The sequence below is a fragment of the Acanthopagrus latus genome, chromosome 4, assembly GCF_904848185.1.
Source record: "Acanthopagrus latus isolate v.2019 chromosome 4, fAcaLat1.1, whole genome shotgun sequence".
In the NCBI taxonomy this organism is placed as follows: Eukaryota; Metazoa; Chordata; class Actinopteri; order Spariformes; family Sparidae; genus Acanthopagrus; species Acanthopagrus latus.
The window spans coordinates 32,444,465-32,463,692 of NC_051042.1; the positions used below are offsets into that span (position 1 = coordinate 32,444,465).

At 41.3% G+C, this 19,228-nt stretch overlaps 1 protein-coding gene across 1 annotated transcript in view; it reads right to left on the bottom strand.

Moving 5' to 3' along the window:
• The window catches only part of LOC119018435 (tyrosine-protein kinase CSK), a 44,910-nt gene that overhangs the window by 16,628 nt on the left and 9,054 nt on the right, over nucleotides 1-19,228 (bottom strand). Inside the window, exon 2 of the mRNA XM_037096104.1 lies at nucleotides 1,770-1,853. Within this exon, the coding sequence (XP_036951999.1) occupies nucleotides 1,770-1,784 (15 nt within the window). The 5' untranslated portion in view covers nucleotides 1,785-1,853. The remainder of the gene's footprint in view (nucleotides 1-1,769; nucleotides 1,854-19,228) is intronic.

The window sequence follows — 19,228 nt, forward strand, 5'->3', positions numbered from 1 at the left end:
CATAGTCAGAACTTCAGAAAGGAAGTCAGAGACGAAGCAAATTAATTCAAAACCTGACTCATACATGGGAAAATATCTTATCTCCGTATTTAATGTGATTTAACCTCCGTGAAGTTGGTGGAGAATCAAATGGGTTTAGTTGGACCATAGCCTCGGTCCTGAAAAGATGATGATGTTTGAATTTTTCTTCCTGAAATGTTCACCTGATTGTAGTGAAGCACTGTTGTGAGACAGATAACTCAATCTGAATCAATAAGGACATGTTAAGGCAGCGGATGCAGGAGGGAAAGTAATCCACCTCTGAGGCTGGCACTTAGTTTAACCACTGAGACAGCTAGGTAATGTGAAACCACCAAAACTGAGCCAGACACTTTGATGGATGTGTGTGCACCAGCTGTGTGCATTAATACATTACTACAGATATTTCAGCACCTCAGTGTCCTGCACAGATCCCCTTGCATGTTCATGTACAGTATGCACACATTTTTGTAAGTGCGTACATGTTACTTGACTTTGATTCTTTCAAGTAGTTGCTGTAAAATCGACACATATTACAGTTTTAATGTATTTCAGTACATTTTGATATAACAACACGCTGCATATTTTTACAGATCTACTCAACATCTGTGGTGACACTGCATGCAACATACAGCTGAAACAATCTGCTGATTACTAAATAAAATTAATTAACCAACTATTTCAATATTTACTAAGAAAAAACATAAATAAATCTCCTGTTCTACTTTTATGCGATTCTAAAATGAATATGTTTTGGTTTTGGATAAGTGGTTTGACAAAACAAGGCTTTCAAAAGATGTGTGACAAATTTTATGAATGAACTGGCTGATTAATTGGTGATGGAACTGACTGTTAAGTTGCAGCTACTTCCTCAATTTACCCTTCTAAAGGATGACTTCACCTAAATGAAATGCAGCCTGGGTTGCAGATTCGTAGTAAACTGGGAAGTACCAGTTTTGAGAAGAGTGTCAGAAGACGTTACATAAGCCATCAATGACAGCATTCTTAAATTTTGCTATGATTCTGGGCAAAGTTAGATAATAAAAAAAGACAGCCATGTGAGAAACCTTCAGCAGATCAATGAAGCGTGTCAACATTTTTAATAAAACAACAGTAATGAAATCTGACAGCTTGTGATGGAGAATATTAACCTCCAGGAAGACACAAGACGTGTTAGAACTGACGACAGGGATCAATATTACAATTACTAAGAGTGTACTGGTGATGCAGAAGGGAACACCTGGACTGCACATATATTTACATTTCTAAGCCTTTATCTGTGATTTGCCAATTCCTAGGATCCTGCCTGAGGTCCTTTTGGCAGGGCCTTGGTAATGGTTCCGACTCGTGACCAAAGGTGACCAGGCTTTTTCTGTCCAGGCCGTCCAGCTGTGGATCTCAGACAGATGATCTCAGTATCTCTCCTTGAAACTCACTTTTGTCTTATGGCTTCTTCTTAACCGATGGTATTTGCTGTTATTTTATCTTGTTTATATCTTAAAAATCTGCAGAATCACAGTTCAAAATGGAACCAGGTTGCAGAAACACACCCTGCTGACCTCATTCTGCTGGTGTGGCAGCTGCTGTAAGAAGCCGGCACCAACAGATGCTGATTATTATCTACTATTTGTTTAGATGCATGTAATTGTACGAAATATAAAAAGGGATGGTATTTTAATTTGCACACATAAGAACCTGTACCACCATTATATGTTATATGTGATAAAAAATACAATGTATGCTTCACTTACGTGCATCCCAGACATGATGAAGGGAATTGGGCAGCAGGTGTCCTCAGGCAGGTAGCGGTCACTGTTCAGCTGGTACCATCAGAGCTGTAAGAACAAAACAAGGCATAATCAATAATCTGATGACTTTAGGGGCTAAATGCGGCAACACTGTGAAATATCCACAAAAAGTAGGTCACAGAGAAGCATAATCTGCAAAACATTTTTCTCTCCAGGCGTGCAGAAGAAGAATGACCACTCCAATTGTTTGGCTCTCAAATTACATGACATTGTTTTTACCTCTGTTTATGCTTCTCCTTAAGTTGGGGAGTGTAGTTCAACTGGTATAAACACAAAACATGGTGTCTGTGCAAACAGTTCGAAGAGATGTGAAGGACATAATGACAAAAATACATTCATTATATATATGCCATTTTCATTCCTTTGACGAATAAAGTTAGCTGATGAAAAAGGGATAGCAAAAACATATGCTGCAAGCTTAAAGGACACTTTCTAACTCTTTAATTATCTAGGTTTTCTGGAAGTATTATACAGATTGGATGCAAAATCTGAAATCCTGTAACTATAAATGAGAGAAAGAGGCTCTCTGGTGTTAGCCAAGTCTGTTAAGTGTCTTGGCAGCAAATTACTAGTCTTTCAAAGGTGACCTTGATATAGTGAGAGAAAGGAGAGAGAGTGAGCTGCCGAGAGAGAGAAGGGGGGCAGAGGGAGCGTAGAGACAAACTATGAGTGAGGAGTACAAAAAGGAGTCCATGTGTGGATGGGTGTGTGCGCCAAGTCTGTGGCTGAGGCCTTAAAAAGTTTTAAATCCGGACAACAGTAAATCTGTATCAGCATACTAAATATTACAAGTTTGACAGTGGCACAGTAAATGAATAAGGCCTCTCGCAGTGGCCTCCATTCAAAGCATCTCGCTTCCGACCGGCCAAGAGAAAAGGAAGTTGAAATGGGAGGGAGAAGGAGGAAGTAGCTGACGCATATTTTCCAGTGCTTCGTATGAGGGAGGGAGGAGTTAGAGTCGGGGTTCAATGCGAGCATGGGCACTCTGGTCACTGCCTCCGTTCAGACTGACTACACCCTCATCAGTGTCATGTCAGAGGAGATCAATAAACACAGGAAACAATGCAAGCAACTTTAACAAAATTCAAACTCAATTATTCAAGCTAAAAATGTGTTTTTTGTTAGGTCTCCCCTCCACTTGATTTTCACTGTGATTCAGCCCGTTTTGTGGAAAGTAACATTTCGTCCACCAAGCGCAAGCCAGTTGTTTTCCACTTACAAAGTAACTCAGTGCTCTGTGTAATTTTAGAGCCATGAAAATGATGCATCTCCTTCAGAGGGCCGGGCTACTGGCTCGCATGCTCCCCAGCATCTATGGCCAAGCTTCACAGCACTTCCATATCCTGTGTTGAAACAGGAAGGAGCCTAATTGCAGACCATTGCAGATCTGTATGCAAACTGACAGAGCCAAATATATCCAAGGCCGAGCTGCTCTGCTGCACCCAGAGGGCACCCGCTTCTTTCCCTTTGCCATTCTTTGCGTCTAGAGCGCTGCTGCTGGAACAGAGCAGCGCAGCTCACCAACCCACAGCCACGCTAGCGAGCCAATAGAGGAGAGACAAGTGAGCGCTATTCTTATCTCTCTCTAGTGCTCAAGAATGCCTTCAAGCTATTCAAGAGCTTCAGCATCGCACTGCTCACATCGCTCTCCTCAGGGTGGTCGAGTGGTGCTGTGTAAAGACTGCCAGTGAAAAGAGTTCTTCTTCAATTCAATTTTCCAAAGCAGACCGTCGGCATTTGGGTACCAACACTTCATTGAGTTTCTCACATAGAACAATAAGGTTCCAACGCCCATGGTGAAAATGAATGCATTGTGATACCGCACATGTTTGATGCCGAGAGAGGAGGTGTGAGCAGTACTACTCCTCCAGGTGTTATGTTACTGTTTAGTGAATGGCACACTTGTAGAGTATCTTTGTAGAAGCCCAAGGCTGTGTGCAGACCAACAATGGCACTGCATTGGGAAAAATAAATAAATGGGCAACGTGTGTTCTGGCATGTTGCTACAGTTACTAGCGGTCGCTAGGGCTGAATAATTAATCGAAACGTTACTATAACTGCAATATGGCCAAGTGCAATATCCAAATAGCGAGAGCTGCTATTTGTTGCCTCGCCAAATGCTTTTTTTAAAAACTGGATTGGGTTGAAATTTGTCCTGAACATCCAAGAAACCCTTAGCATAATTCTGGCTCATACTGCAGCCACAATATCTGTCAAAATCAGAATCAGAATCTTTATTCGCCAAGTAAGTGTACAGAATCCGGTTTTCCAATGCTCAGTGCACTCAGACAGAAATAAACATTCAGCTAAGGACAAGGTAAAGAAAACAGATAACTGCAGGCTTTAACAACAAAAGATGCTCACTTTCCTCACAGCTCCGTTTCCCTCGTTGATGTCAATATCTGAAATATTCCAGACAAACTGACGACAGATTCTCCACCATCATCTTATCAGTCAACTCATCTAGTGATAAGTGAAATGTGACTTCTGCTCTCTCTGCAGGGACTGTGCTGCTGCATGGAGCAGACTCTAGCATCCATGATCCAACTAAATGTAGATTAAAAAATAAAAAAATAAAGCAAAGTGACAGTGGGTAAGTAATATAATCAGTGTACTTAATAACAACACAGTAACATCGACTACTGTAGTCAGCCTCGTGGTCAAAAGACAAAGTAGGAGCCAGGAAGTCAAGATAAGAAGATTGTCTCTCAAACAAGATTTTTCAATCCTGGTAAAGTTATTACTGCAGCTGTTCCTCCTGACTTGATGCTTTACATATAAAACATAAAATAAGCAATGCTACATGGCAGAAGGATTTTCACCTGCTGTGTGGGTACGCTTGAATTCGAGGGATATCTTTCAGTGGATGTCATTTGTATTCCAACCATGATCAGAGACCAGCTGAGTGTGTGACACCAACACTAAAATCTGATTAATAAACAGTCCCACCACAGTGTATGGCTCTTCACACGCCAAGGTCACACATGAAAGCAAACACTGTAGTTGACTCCAGCTACACTCCAACCAGATGTGCCAAACACGAGTGGAAATTGCTTCCTTCTCCACTCCCCTCCTCCTCATTTTCTCCGTCTGTGCAACACAAGCTGCTGGTGACAGCATCATGGCAACACACCGGGAAGTGCTGCATCAAAGGCTGCTGTCACATCAGTGCCAGATGACAGTAATATTACTTCTGTTCGCGTCTAATATGACATTTTCATCATAACAAGTAATGTGCTCTACTTAAACTGTCTGCACACTTCTCTGTGCTGCAACCTGCTACTCTGTAGCTGCTTTGATGAATCGAGAAGAAAGCGATAAAAGTGAATCTGCAGTCTTGTATGACTGTTTCACCTTATCAATATTACATTGCTCTGTGCCTCTAAGACATATTTAATATGCTTTGAAAATAAAGCAAACTTTTGTTTCTATACGACACAATTATCCAGAATTCTGAAACTGCTCTGTGAGCCACAAAGCAGAACTCTATGGAGCAGTCAAACAGGTTTTGGAAAGCAAACGGTCAAAGGTGTCTCTCCTAGCTCGATTGAGTTTGCTGTAAAGATAAAAAATCCTCCTGACCTCACACACGGGGAGGAAATCCATCACTGAAGGGGAGAGGGGGCAGTGACACAGAACGTTGCTGCTGGTTCACTTACTTGAAAGAGAAAAACTAAAAGATGGTTTAAATTATAGATGATTAATCAGTAACTCTGAAAGTGACAAATGTGTTTCCTTTAAAGATATGCTGTAGTTATGATATGACTCATTTCAGTCTCTGCTTGCCATATCCTTCTCTTTCTGAGCAGAGATAAATCACACACGTCTCATTGTGTAATTTGTTTCTCTTCACTTTATGTAGTTAAATTTGAGAAGAGGTACGACGGAGACATACGCACTGCTCTGACACTGGCTGAGAAACTGACTGGATCCTGAGACAATACAGATGACTATAGAGTAGCCTCAGATTTGTGTTGTGATGAAGTCAAGAGCTTTCTGTCTTAATATCTTCATGTTAGTAGCAAATCACAATTTTCAATTCTTGATCCAGTCTAATCCAGCTCTTATTCACTGACACTCAACCCAGAGAATCACAGCTAACGGAGTTGTCTGCACTCTGACAAACATCTACCATCAACCAGAGGTCATAAAAGTCTACTTTTACTTCGGGTGACAATACATCATGGCCAGGATACTTGGCTGTTTAAATCAGTATGCCATTCATTGTCCTGAGGGTAATTCAATTTACTGAGCCAGCGTTAAACAACAGCTCCCATCACACCGGACAAGGGACAGCCTTATATACATTTACTAGTAAACAACATTCTCATCAGATTCCAAGTCGGGTTCGTCAAGTTGCACCACAAAGGAACTCTTCATGCTGCATGGTTGTGATGAAGCTATGTGTTGGTACAAGAAGAAACCGTTTTTAAACTTGTTTTTTCTAACATGGTAAAACCCTCAAATCAATACTTGTGTTTTGCCAATTGCAGTCATATGTACTTAGTCATAGATTACAGAGGATGGGAAACCGGTAGGGGAAGGCAAAGTTGCATTTAAATTAAATCAAGGCCATCTCAGTAACCCTGAGACTTTGAAGTTAATGTCATTTCTATCTATTGTTCATCTGTGCGGTTCATCTGTTCCCTTTTTGCTCATTTGAACGTGGATAAAGTAGCGTTCAACCTGACAACCTGACAAACTCATGTCAGGTCAGAGTCAGATGTTTGTTTTTGGTTTTTGGTTTATGTAGCTTACAGATTATCTGATAAAAACCACAGTATGTTCAGCAGACTTCAGACACAGAGATAAACATCTGCTTAAGTGCAGAGGTGTTTGTAACTGACTGCCTTCCTGTATAATCTGACTGCTTGGCTGCAATGATGTAAAACAGGCCTGGACAACCAGACTTTCTTCTGAAATAACCACAGTTAACATATATCTATATTAACAGCACTAGTATATAGTAAACAGTACATAGACTGTATTTATAACCATGACATCCTCCAAGCAACAATGCTGTAACTCGACAAGGAAGCATCACAAGTACAGTGAAGCGATGGCTAACAACCTCCGACTCAGGCTCAGGACAAAGTTTGTATTGTCAAGCTTACTGGCAGCAAAAGAAGCGGGACAAAAATATGGAAATGTGACCGACTGGGAATGCAAATACACAGTAAATGCTGACAAAAAAACTGTCTTAGCGGGGATATTCTGCAGACTGGACAGCATGGAACTGTCAACACCAAAATGATTTGTGGCTATATTGCGTTTCCTCATATGTTAACTACCTGACAGCAGCCCTGTTTGATGACCAACAAATGATGACCACATGATGATGCGAGTCAGGTGGAGTCCACAGTCCACGGGGAACAAACATGACACCCCTGGTTGGAAATATGCAAATAAAGATTTGTGTACAAAAGTGAGGACGCCGTGTTTGATATTCAACAAAAATTAGCATTTTACCTCTGTCGCTTCTTCACATTTACATTACAGACACTCAACCGAGGAGACAGGCAATTGCAATTAGTGAGCGTGTAAGAGTGCTGGTGTCTAACTTTGACAGAACAGCCATATTTTTACTGCTTAATTACAGGATAAACCCTTTATCTACTTGAACATTCGGCTCTTCAAACCATGCTGAGCTTTGACTTCCAGTAACGGATGTTGCGGATGAAAAATACAGGCTGATCAAAAGAAATTCAAAAGGTCATTCTGAGTGCAAACCAATGATAAGTGCAAGTCCAGCTATAAAGAAGCCTAACTATAGACAACCTTTTAAAAGCCTGTGGCTACCCAGAATATGTCTTCATTAAATCACAGCAGAGTGCAAGGCCAAAAGGCTGACAGATGAATAGAAGTAGCAGATCTGAACAGTCATCTCATATGTGGCCAAGTGTCAGAAAATGTAAGGGTAAGTTTTAATTAACCTCTTTGATTTTGTTACCCAGCGACACCCTGACATGGGGAGTCGACCACAGAGACCGTATTGGACATAAAAGGCAACAAAGCATATGGTATACAATGTGGCTGTATCTGTGCTAAAAGAGGAGCATATCAAAGTGGCCACATACAACATGGCAGCCTCTCTTTGTGTCTCTCCCTGCACTTGCAGCCATGTTTATGTGTGTGAGCACATCTATGTGAGGGGAACCAGGAAGTGGGCTTCAATTAGTGCAGATTAAGAGAGATAATGTGCCCAGAGATGGAAGTTGGATCTCCAGACATGTAACGAGCCTCAGAGTCCTCTCATGTTCTTTTCATCTCGCTGAGCCGTCTCCCAACACAGCAGGCAGTCGCTACTGGGCCTCCACATGCTTCAATGATCACATTACACTGACGGTGTTCAGTGCACGGATGAGGCAAAAGCACCATGCGGCACAGTTTCTCTACCAAGATGAAACCAGCGTTCTTTCAAAAGAAAAAGTAAAATGGAGTCAAAATCGACAGGAAATTTCCATTCTGATCCCTCAATACCGAAAGGGGCAGATCTGGGCACATCTTACAGAATATCAGCTAAAGTAAATCCAATCATAACCATTATTGTTAGAGTATCTTGATGACAAGACAAAATGAAACCTGTCTGTTGACATGTATATATGTTTTCTGCAGCCAGTGTTGGTACTCAGCCAAAGATCATTTGTGAGGGATAAACTCCGCTCTGTAATACAACGTCACAACCACGGTTCCAACAAGTTCAAAAGATTTCGTCGAGAGAAAGGATCGTGGTTTTTCTCCCAGGTAAACTTTGATTCATCTTACATACCTCATCACTTAGTATTTACTAAGTAACCAGTATTTGGATAATGGTGTTTAAAAAAGGTGTCAGATTTTGGGGAACTGTGCTGTACCAATATTGATGATGAGCATGATATTGTAAAATGTAAAATTTACTGTGCATCATGTCACTGTTTCCCCAGGGATGGAGTTAGATGAGCAAAAAATGGTAACAGCAGCTCTGCAACTTAAAAATAGGTCCCCGATAAAACACTTGGTGCAGTGGCCATCAAGATCAATGTAGACGACAATCCTTGAGCACACGCTGTGCCATGCTTTGTGAGTGATTAATCAGTAGCATTACCACACATCACAACCAAGACAAACCTTTCAAACCAACAAAAATTAGATAGTTTGTATGGATCTATCTTTTCAGACAGAAGAAATCAGGGAGGAAACTAAATCATAGCAGATAGGAAACTAAAGTTGTGTGAGTATTCTGGTCCAAGCAGGTGCATGGAAGGGACACTGAAATCTCAAGTAGAGCAGAGAGACAGGAGAGAGCTGCAAGGGATGGTAACTAATGAAGGAGAAGATCATGGAGTGAGGGAAGTTATCAAGGGAAGTTAAGAGAGACTGTGACTTATTCAATCACTACAATTGCGTGCCTGTTTCTGCCATCTGCTACAGGAAACATTTCTAGCCATGTCCACCTTTTTTAAGCTGAGGTGCTGTTTCAGTGCGCCACGGAAACTCTCCCTGCGCTTCTCTTTGGCTCGGCTCAGCAGCAACAGAAAGAAAGTCAGATGCACTCCTCTGAGGGTGAGGTTGTCTGAAACATTTATTTAACTTGAAAATGCTGCCCAGCACAACCACTGTCTCCTAGCATCAACCAGCAGCTGCACTACAGGGATTAGATGTAAGTGCCTAGCTCAAGTATCTCTCTGTTAACCATTAAGAGAGGAGAGGAATGCAAGATTGATGAATTCCCAGACACAGATTTACCACACAGCTCAGGGATTTGAACTAACAACTTTCAGTGCTTGCTTTTGTAATGAGATCACTGAGAACACGACGGCTTGAACCAGTCTGAATGTGTTCGTTACACCGCTTTTGTCACCATCTCCTGAATGTGGCTAGGAACATCCACAAAGAGCACCGGGGTGGCCTACTGGAATGCTAAACTGAGACGGAGGGGGGAAGAAAAAAACCCAAATCAGAAATCACATCCTTTCGTTGCAGAAGAGCAAAGGAGTCATGTGCGTGTCTAATCCAAAGCCGTCGTCCCCTATTTTTATCTAACTGAAAGAAAAATAGAACAGCGTGACGGAGAAACCTCTCCCACCAAAGACAGACAGACAGACAGACAGACAGGTGGGGAGACAGGCAGCCCTTCTGCCTGCCCCTCTGACGTAACAAGTGACTGTCAGGCTCGGGCTCACCGCTGATGACAGATTACAAAAGCAGGGAGGCAGGAAGTGGAATAAAGAAAGGAAGAGGGAGAGAGAGAACCCCCCCTTCCCCGTTTCTCTCTCTTGAGCTCTGGGAGGCTGCTGGACTGGAGAAAGCAGAGGGGAGGAAGGGTAGCGGTGACAGCTTATTGTTTGAGCTCTGTGTGCTGTGGCTCCAGTCTCAGTGCACACTCATTCAGGCCCGGCTATTTATATCCTCTCAATATCCATGCAGGCGGAGGCAGGCTGCAGTCGTTTTCATCATCGCATACATTATGGAGACGCTGCATTAAAGAGTCTGCATGTTGTGAGGAGGTCCTGCTCTTACTACTTTTCTTCCAGGATTTCCTTGTTTATATTTGGCCAATGTTGGGTGATGTATCCACTCGAGGGGTGTGTGCCGTTTTGATTTAAAAGAAGAGCGTGTATGAATAAATAAAAGATAAGTAAACTCTCATTCAGTCTGCAAAAAGAAGTGGTTTGGAAAAAAATCGAATATGTGTACCCAAAAATTTTAAAAGGGTGAGTGAGGGTGTCGCATTAAATGTTCATTAAGTTATGGGACTTGTTAGAGACAGATGAACACAGAATGGTCAAAATCAAAGCAGCTAACTGTCTTTTAGTCCCTAGTAGGGGTCAGGCTCTAAAAATCAGTGGACCATGCATTTCCCACAATGCAACTCAACAGTATCTGTCATGATCTCTGGTTATCGTGGCATCATCACAGTTACTTTCTCGGACTAAAGAGAGCTACCTCTTGAGCCACAGAAAAAATGTAATGTAAAGTAATTGTTGGTTCAAGTGTCTTCAAGGAGAAATACAAGCCTTTAATATGTATAATTTTTTACAGTAGCATGCAGTGAAGGCTAGCTTAATTACATTATAGTTAAGAGAGAGCAAGACCTACATTTAAAACTGAAATAATTACTCCATTAACTATCAACCATTCTGTTAGTCAATTCAGAATGTGAGTCCTTTTTAAGCAAAGAAGCCAATTCTCTCCCATTTTTCTAGAGCTGGAACAATTAATCGATTAGCAGCTATTAAAGCAACAATATGTAAGTTTCTGGAGAAGGATAGTTGACTGTTGAGTCTCATTCCCATGTTGTCAAAAATAGTTTTGGTTTGGCGTCGGACCCGAGCCACCAACCCAGAGAGTCAGGGTATGGTATGGTTCTCTTTCCCTGAAGTCACATTTCATGGAAAAAAGAATTATTAAATAATGTAAACAATAATCTGTAGATTTTGCAACAATGAAAAAACAAAACAAACAAACAAACAAAAAAAACGGTAGTTGCCGCACTACTCATTTGCCCAATTGGGAAATACTCAGCTTATCACATACTGCAGTTTTATGTTAAGTACATGGAGATGACTATAACAGGAATTAAAGTGTAATATGCTCAGAGGAAGTGCAGTAACAGCAGAGTTTGTGTGTCTGTGGTAGTATGCTTTGGTACCATCGCTTCATTAGCATTGAATTCATTTTGTGTGCGATGCAGTGAATCAGTGCAAAACAGTGTGTGGAGGCAGGTAGGAGTAGGAAGCTCCCAAAGTGGTAATGGGAGGGTTGGGAGGCGGAGGGGATGCGGGCTGAGAGCCAGAGAGTTGTGAGAGTCCAGGAGGCTCGGTGCTTCTCCGACAAGTCATCCGCTTGACAGGTGCACGTGAACACACATACAGATACACACACACAAACACACACTTCAGCCTTTGCTTGCCTTGTCAAAGTTACTGAACGCTCACTGACAACATACACACAACCAGAAAAGTACACAAAAAATGCTCACCATCCTCTGGCCTAATATATGCTGCCACTTACATACATATGCATTCGCATTCTTCAGCCATGGCCTAATGTATGCTGTCTCTCAAACATGTGCACACACACATACAGAAGTGGCTTCAAACATCCCAGGGGGTGAGAGAGAAAGAGTGAGGAGGAAGGGGGGAAAGCTGCTTGCTGCTGCTTTCACTGCCTCTCGTCCTCCTTTGATGGCAACACATGACAAGTCTTCCATTCAGACCAGAAGAGGAGGAGACGAGGATGCAAAGCACGGGGATGGAGACACAAAGAATGTCATTAGCGGCAGCCACAGCAGGGTGCTGGTACAATATGGCAGCGGCATTAGTGGTGACTGGAGCTCCAAATCTCTTAAATAAAAGAAGCATTCACTGGCAGCAGCACTGACACCATGCAGAAAAATCAGATTCAGTGGACTAAAAAGACGAGAGAGAGGCACACAGGGAGAAAATGGAGACGGAGAGGGGGACGCTAGAGGCAAAATCTAAATTGCAAAGGACATTGGAATACTATTGGGCCCAAAAATAGAGATAACACAGATTCCTGAAGAGGGAGAAATCCATAATTCTGTTAGATGTCGACTATATGCAGATTCAACCTCTAAAAAAAGGGTAGACCCAGGTAGACCTGGACACCGAAGAGGGAACACAATTAGAGAAGAAGAAGTATAACTTTACTATCTCCTGAAAAATTAGATGCAATCATCAGGTTAACACATTCAATTGGTGTATCTGGTCTACAATACCGAACCTAAAAGGCAGATATGCTCCAAATCTGTGTGCAAGCATCTCTGAAAAATGACTTTTATTTTACTCCTGAAAAAACCAGGCACTTGGCTCTCTCATGTCAGAACACTGATGACCTGGAATCTGTCCACAAGGGTCTAAATCCACCTGCTGACTTCACCGGTAAAGCCTACAAGAGTGTCTCTCACCTCAGATCTGTGCTGCAGCTCTTCAAAGAGGAGGAGACACCTCATGACTCAGGGCTCACCAAGACCATAAAAGCTACCATCATCATCTACCTGAATGAGAAATATAAGCTGCTACATCAAAGATGACAAGGTTATTGCCATGAAATCCAGAGCTGTGGCTCACATGCTGGATGAATGTCATAGCGGCGCACGTCTGAAGCTACCCTCACATTCAGATCGACTGCATCGGGGGGAAGCAGAGGGGATACTGCAGCTTCAACAGCCAGTTTAGACGACACTAGGCGGCTTTTGTCAAAAGTCCGACTCTATTGCTACTACTGGTCTAACAAACCAACAGGATATTGAGGCTGAACTGAAGAGCTACCTGCAAGCTCCCGGCAGTGAGACCAACCCCCCCAAACGGCAGAAGATTAACTCAACAAACACCTCCTGGCAAAGACGTTCCTGTGTATTCCTGCCATCAGCTCATCCTCAGAGCTCGCTTTTAAGTCCTGCCATTTTGCCTTAATTACTAAAAAAAAAAAACCCTACAATGGGGTTGAAAATGATGTGCTTTAGCTAAAAGACGCAGCATACTAACTGGATTACTGTTTACTTTTAGCACCTTTCACTTCCTCTGAAAAACTTCGAGAGATGTAAAACCAGCAGTTAATTAGTATTCTAAAAATGTCTCTTTAACCTACAGTTGAGTATCTTAATTTGCCAGAGCCTTTCTGATTTTTTCATGCCACTGTTTACCTTATTGTCTAACCCCTACTTCTAAACATTATGAATTGGACACACTAGCAGATACTGCATGAAATAGCTGACAAATAAGTTTTGGCAAGAAACATGACGGAAAAAACAACAACAAAAAAACACATTGAATGAAGCTGCACTGATGTCCATTAATGTCTTTAATGCGTGCATGAGCCACATTTCAGACCTTTGTTTTCTGAAATTTTCAGGAACATTTTGCGTATCAGTACTAAGAGTTAAGAGTGAGAGTGAGACATGAGGAGATATAGAAAGGAATACGATGCAAAGAGAGAGAGTGAGAGAGACAGGAAGATGCTCACAGATGGAGAGGACAAAGATCAGGAGAGCAAGGGCAAGGCAAAGGAGGAGTTGGATGCATGTGTTGGAGTAGAGGGTTGTAGACGACAGAGGATACAGACATATAAATGTTGATGCCCGCCTGGTTTCTTGGCGGAGGACTGTGTATGCTGCTCCTTAATATTAACAGCAGTCATCTGTCGGTTCCAATGCCAACCATGAATAATCGAGGCTCCACCCAGCTATGCCAGTACTCTGAATTATTAATTTCACAACCACAGACTTGCATTAGCGCACAGTGTGGGGCGCTCCACACTGCGGGCCACGATCGCCTGCTTAGACTGAGCCACATGCGTGCGCTCACACACAGGAAGTGAGATTTTGTGTTCACATACATTTTCTGACATTTAATACATGCACATTCTATCATGCATGTTGACTGTCTGAAAGGAAGAGAACTGATGGTACTCTCTGAAGAATCCAGCAGGTTTCTCCTTGAAAGGTGCTGAGCTGTGTTTATTTTCTGGGCAACAACAAAATGTGTTTAGAATAAACACCACGACTCATTACTTTACTTCATAACACCATTAACAATCACAGAATTATGAGCTTTCAATCAATCAACACTTTACTGAATTTACAAAGTTCCTGTTGTCAAAATTGTCAATACACAGATTTGAAACACAACAACACAAGTATTTGGTTGTGAAAAACTGCCATTTCAACACTGAGCATAATAACCAGTTAATAATCGTTATCGTTGCAGCCACAATAGTACAACCCAAGAGACTTTGTTAACTAGGTCATTAGTTTCTTTTCATAGTCTAGGTTAAGAAATGTAGCCTAATTAGCTGAAAGGAGAAACTGCCTGACAGACGTAAATCAGTGAAATGCTGCTCTGATAAAATGTTATGCATTGCATACATACCTGGTGTGTGTGAAGGTCTGACAGCTGAGTGTGTGTCTGTCTGAATGTGTGTGAGCCATTGATGGAACACTCAGGCATGTATTGTCATTTCTCTCCATATACAACATGCCCTAGTTTAATGCCTTATTAAAATCAAAAAAACACATACATCAAAGATTCACCTGCAAGCACAATCATGTGCACACACACAACATCTTACACTTATCAGCTAAAAGACAGCTTCTCCTACACTCCACACCTCTCTCTTGATCAAAGCACAAAACATCTCCGTCTCCTAACACACACACACACACACACACACACACACACACACACCCAGCAAACCAGCCTCTGGAGTCAGGCAGCAAAACAAAACACAACATCAACTGAGCCAAAATAAAAAAAACAGAAAAAAGCCTACAGTGAACAAACTCACAGACTACTAGAACATATAGTTGTGTTAAAGTATCTGTATGTGTGTGAGTGCACACTCTACAGAGAGTGCTGTGTAGGCTGGAAATTTGCATTTGGAGATCAAATTCTGAGTCTGTTTTCACTTGTAGAAGAGGACATTGTGTTACAAGGTGATGGTAATGGTGTGGGTGAGAAAGCCCAGGTAGACAGTGACACACATCAGAGGTATCAGAGGAGAATTTCTCCTGGTGCAGGGCCAGTGTTTGCAGAGGCAGCAACTGCAAATCTTGCCTGTGGAGAGCAGGGTTCAGGGATTTCTTCGGTAAATTCACAAAAGCCTCAGTGATAACCCTGATCACAGCCCAGGGACAAGCGTAAAGCCTTAAAGAGTCTGTACAAATAGAGCCGGGCTGTATGACTTTAATCTGTACCACAGGAACATATATATCGTGATCATTCTGTCCCTTACAATTTCTATTAAATATGATTAAATTTTTCAAACGATTCTCTTTTGCTGTGCTTGTATGTTGACCTGAAAAGGTGAATGACACCAAAGACCATCCCAGGGTCGCCAAGTTGCACTGAGAGTCTTCACACCGGCAGATCAGTTCTGTTAGTCTGGTCCGAATTGAGGTTTTATCTGGGACCCTGTCAGGTTCTTTCAAATGCTACTGGTAACCAACTATTGGTTATTTTTAGAGCTCTAACAATTAAGCAATTAACAGATTAGGCATTGGAGAGAAAATTAATTAGCAACTATCTTGATAACCGATTAATTAGAGCAAGTCATTTGAAAAAGAAAAATTGGCAAACCTCTCTGGTTAAAGCTTCTCAAATCTGAGTTTCTGTTGGACTGCTATTACAGTAAACTGAACGTTTGAAGACATCAGCTATCGATACTCGGTATTTGGGGCCAATGCCGATATATACTCATTTTTGACAATGATCCCTCAAATGTGATTATCAAAGTCTTGTGACAGGATATGTAACAGAGGCAGGAAATTGTCCAATTAAACAATAAACTTTATTGTCTAAAATTACAGTAGAACATTGAAATAACAAACTTCACGGGGAATTTAATGATTATAAGTAGCCCGAGTATCTTTTTCTGCAATATCAAAGTTTTCATAAACTGATGACTATATATCTGTGGACTGGCTATATATAATATATTATCTCTAATTGTGATGGCAATTGGATACAGGAAAATAAATCGACAGATTTAATTGATAATGAAAGTAATCATTTGCCGCCATTTATTCTGATTCACTTTCATCACAGAAATACTTCAAGATGAATCAATCACTTTTCTTACCCTTACCCATCAATGGCAAAAAAATGTGCAATTGTGTCAGCACTAATTTATAAATAGTGTGTATTTATCATAATATGCGGCCACACCTGGGTAAGAGCAGTAGGAAGGAACAACACCAGACACACTGTGGATACCTGAGCAAACATCCTGACCAGGTATTATTACATTTTACAGTAAAACACAGCAGACACTGGCTGTTAAAAATGGTCCAGAATAAGAATAAGTCTTTGGCCATGTGCTGTATTCACCAACACCATAGCTTGTATGACCATACACTTATATAAGAGTCTGGAATTGGCCAAAGAACATTGCTTTACCTGAGAATATAATCAAAACTGTTCTTTATTACATCAACAACATGCAGAGCCTCTCATTCCAATAACAATAGACAATCTTCTGATTGCCTGTCTGAGTTAAATGCAGGGAGCATACTTGGCAACAACAATGAAAATAATCTTTGGCCGTAACATTTATCCAAACCCTGCCCCTTACTTGACACAACAAAGTTACCACTGAAACAAGTCGCAGAATATGCAGGGAGGGGTCAACATATCTTAGATGGTTGGTACATTCTTACACTCCCAGGAGACTCAAGAAGGAGCTTTGCAGAAACTTGAGACGGTGGCTTTATTTTGCTCTGATGCTGACCCCACCGTGGTCTAGTCACAGACCTGGACATTGTGTGTGTGTGTGTGTGTGTGTGTGTGTATGAGACAAAGACAGAGAGCAACAGAATAATATGTGAGTCTAAACGGGTATAAGTGACTGAACACGTGTGTGCATAAGTCACAGAGTGGCTAAGAGACGGCCATGAGAATCTCTGTGGGAATGATAAGTGTGAATGAGTGACTGAGAGAAAACAAGTGAAAGTCAACAGAGTAACACTGTCGGCATTAACTATACATACATATACATACACTACCAAGACTCATGTGCAGTAATCTCATTTCCTCAATTGACTGACAACATTTTCGGGAACCAACAAACAAAATGTCACACTACTTGACCAAAGACAGAAATAGATGTGATGAATTAAAACAAACTAAAGAAAAGAGTCACTTCTACACAGTAAAGGCCATGTATTCAGTGTAGCTACTGTTTCTCACGTCACCCACTAACTAAATTATTCATGAAAATGTGAGAATAATTTCCCATTGGAAATCCTGTATCAGCTTGCAAACTGATATTGATTTTTTACAACCTGCACTAAGCAGAGGACAGAGAGAAACTATGTATTTACATTAGGCTTGCTGTGGTGGTCGGTATTGCCGGTGTTACAAGGTGATCGTGCCCACATCGAAGACATTACCTGCCGACCGCCCAACACTGTCATTTTTCTATGCAAGATGCTCAACTACCACAGGCGTCTACTCCCTGCAGCAGCAGGGCCAGCAGCAGAGTCTCAGTACAGGCCTGATAATGTTAATAAGGGAAAATTATCTCTTCATCTAACAGCTCCTTCTTGACCCATTACTCCCACAGACTGAATAAACCTTCTCCCCGACATATTCAAAATTGATCTACTGTCAACAAATGCCAAAAATGACCATCGTGTTGTACTGTAGATGCATTTTTGAGGAAGACAATGCATTACTTGTAACTCCTCTGCTTCAAAAGTTGACTTGTGTTTCGCTTTGCAGTGGTAGGAAATGTTCTGTTTGTGCAGTAAATTATCACTACACACATCCCTGATTTACATACTGGTTAATATTCTGTTCATGATGTTGTGGAAAAGGTCGTTACTGGGATACATATAAACATTTGGATAATACAACCAGTAAAAAAATCCAGGAACAAGTTTGGATCCATGTTTTTCCCCAATATTTTAAAGTTCTCATCTCATACTCATCCCTGGAGTGTTAGATTGGGCTAATTTTGCACTTGCATGAATCCCAACAGTAAACAGGATATTTTGATGACAGACTAGAGCAAACTGATTAATATCCATATATTTCTGCAGGCATTTTTCTATAGTACACTACTGGTTTAATGTGGTTGATGAACACATGCAACAACTCACATACAGAATGAAATATCATGACTATGACGCTGAAGTTAAAAATGTAAATAAGGAGTGAGAGGCGAGATGAGCAGAAAATCAATCAATCCTATTACATTTTGTGTCTGTGATTTATAATAACCAAAGTTTCTGTTAAATTGACAAAATAGACGGTTGCTTTTTCTGGTAGAATTTGGAAAACATTTGTGGGAAAGATGCCCACTAGAGCATACTGATATTTCTGCTCCACACTATTAATAGTGAAGTTTTAAATTACCTGAATAGTGCAGACTGGAGGAGATGGGTTAGACGAGAGCTCAGATTGTATATTTGTGTTATGAGTTCACAATATTAAAATCAGTTTCAGCAAGCGAAAACCTGGACAAGCTTCACACTACACTACACAGTAGTGTATTCACTGCACATCCAACTGTTTGGATTTCTAATAATGATATACCACATGAACAGTTATTGTCCAGTCCCTGCTGATGTATGTATAATATCCAGGTGCCAACAGCCCACATGTGGAGCAGGGCTAGCTGGCAGACATTGTCGACTGAAATGGACCCCGGGTAGCCTGACTAATGACGGCTAATGAGTATCCAAATAAACAAAGATGAAGAACATGGTGCCAGCTTTCTCCAGTGACAGCAAAGCATCTTCTGATGTTTTGCTGCAACCCTTATTCAGAGTTAAGTAAGCGTTAATCGATCATTTCCTTCCTAATTTTCCATTTTCAACATTTTCAGCAGTGATTTAAAGGGTATGGGCTACAATACCAGCAGGACGATGACATTCTTGTTCTGATAGGATTTCGTGGTAT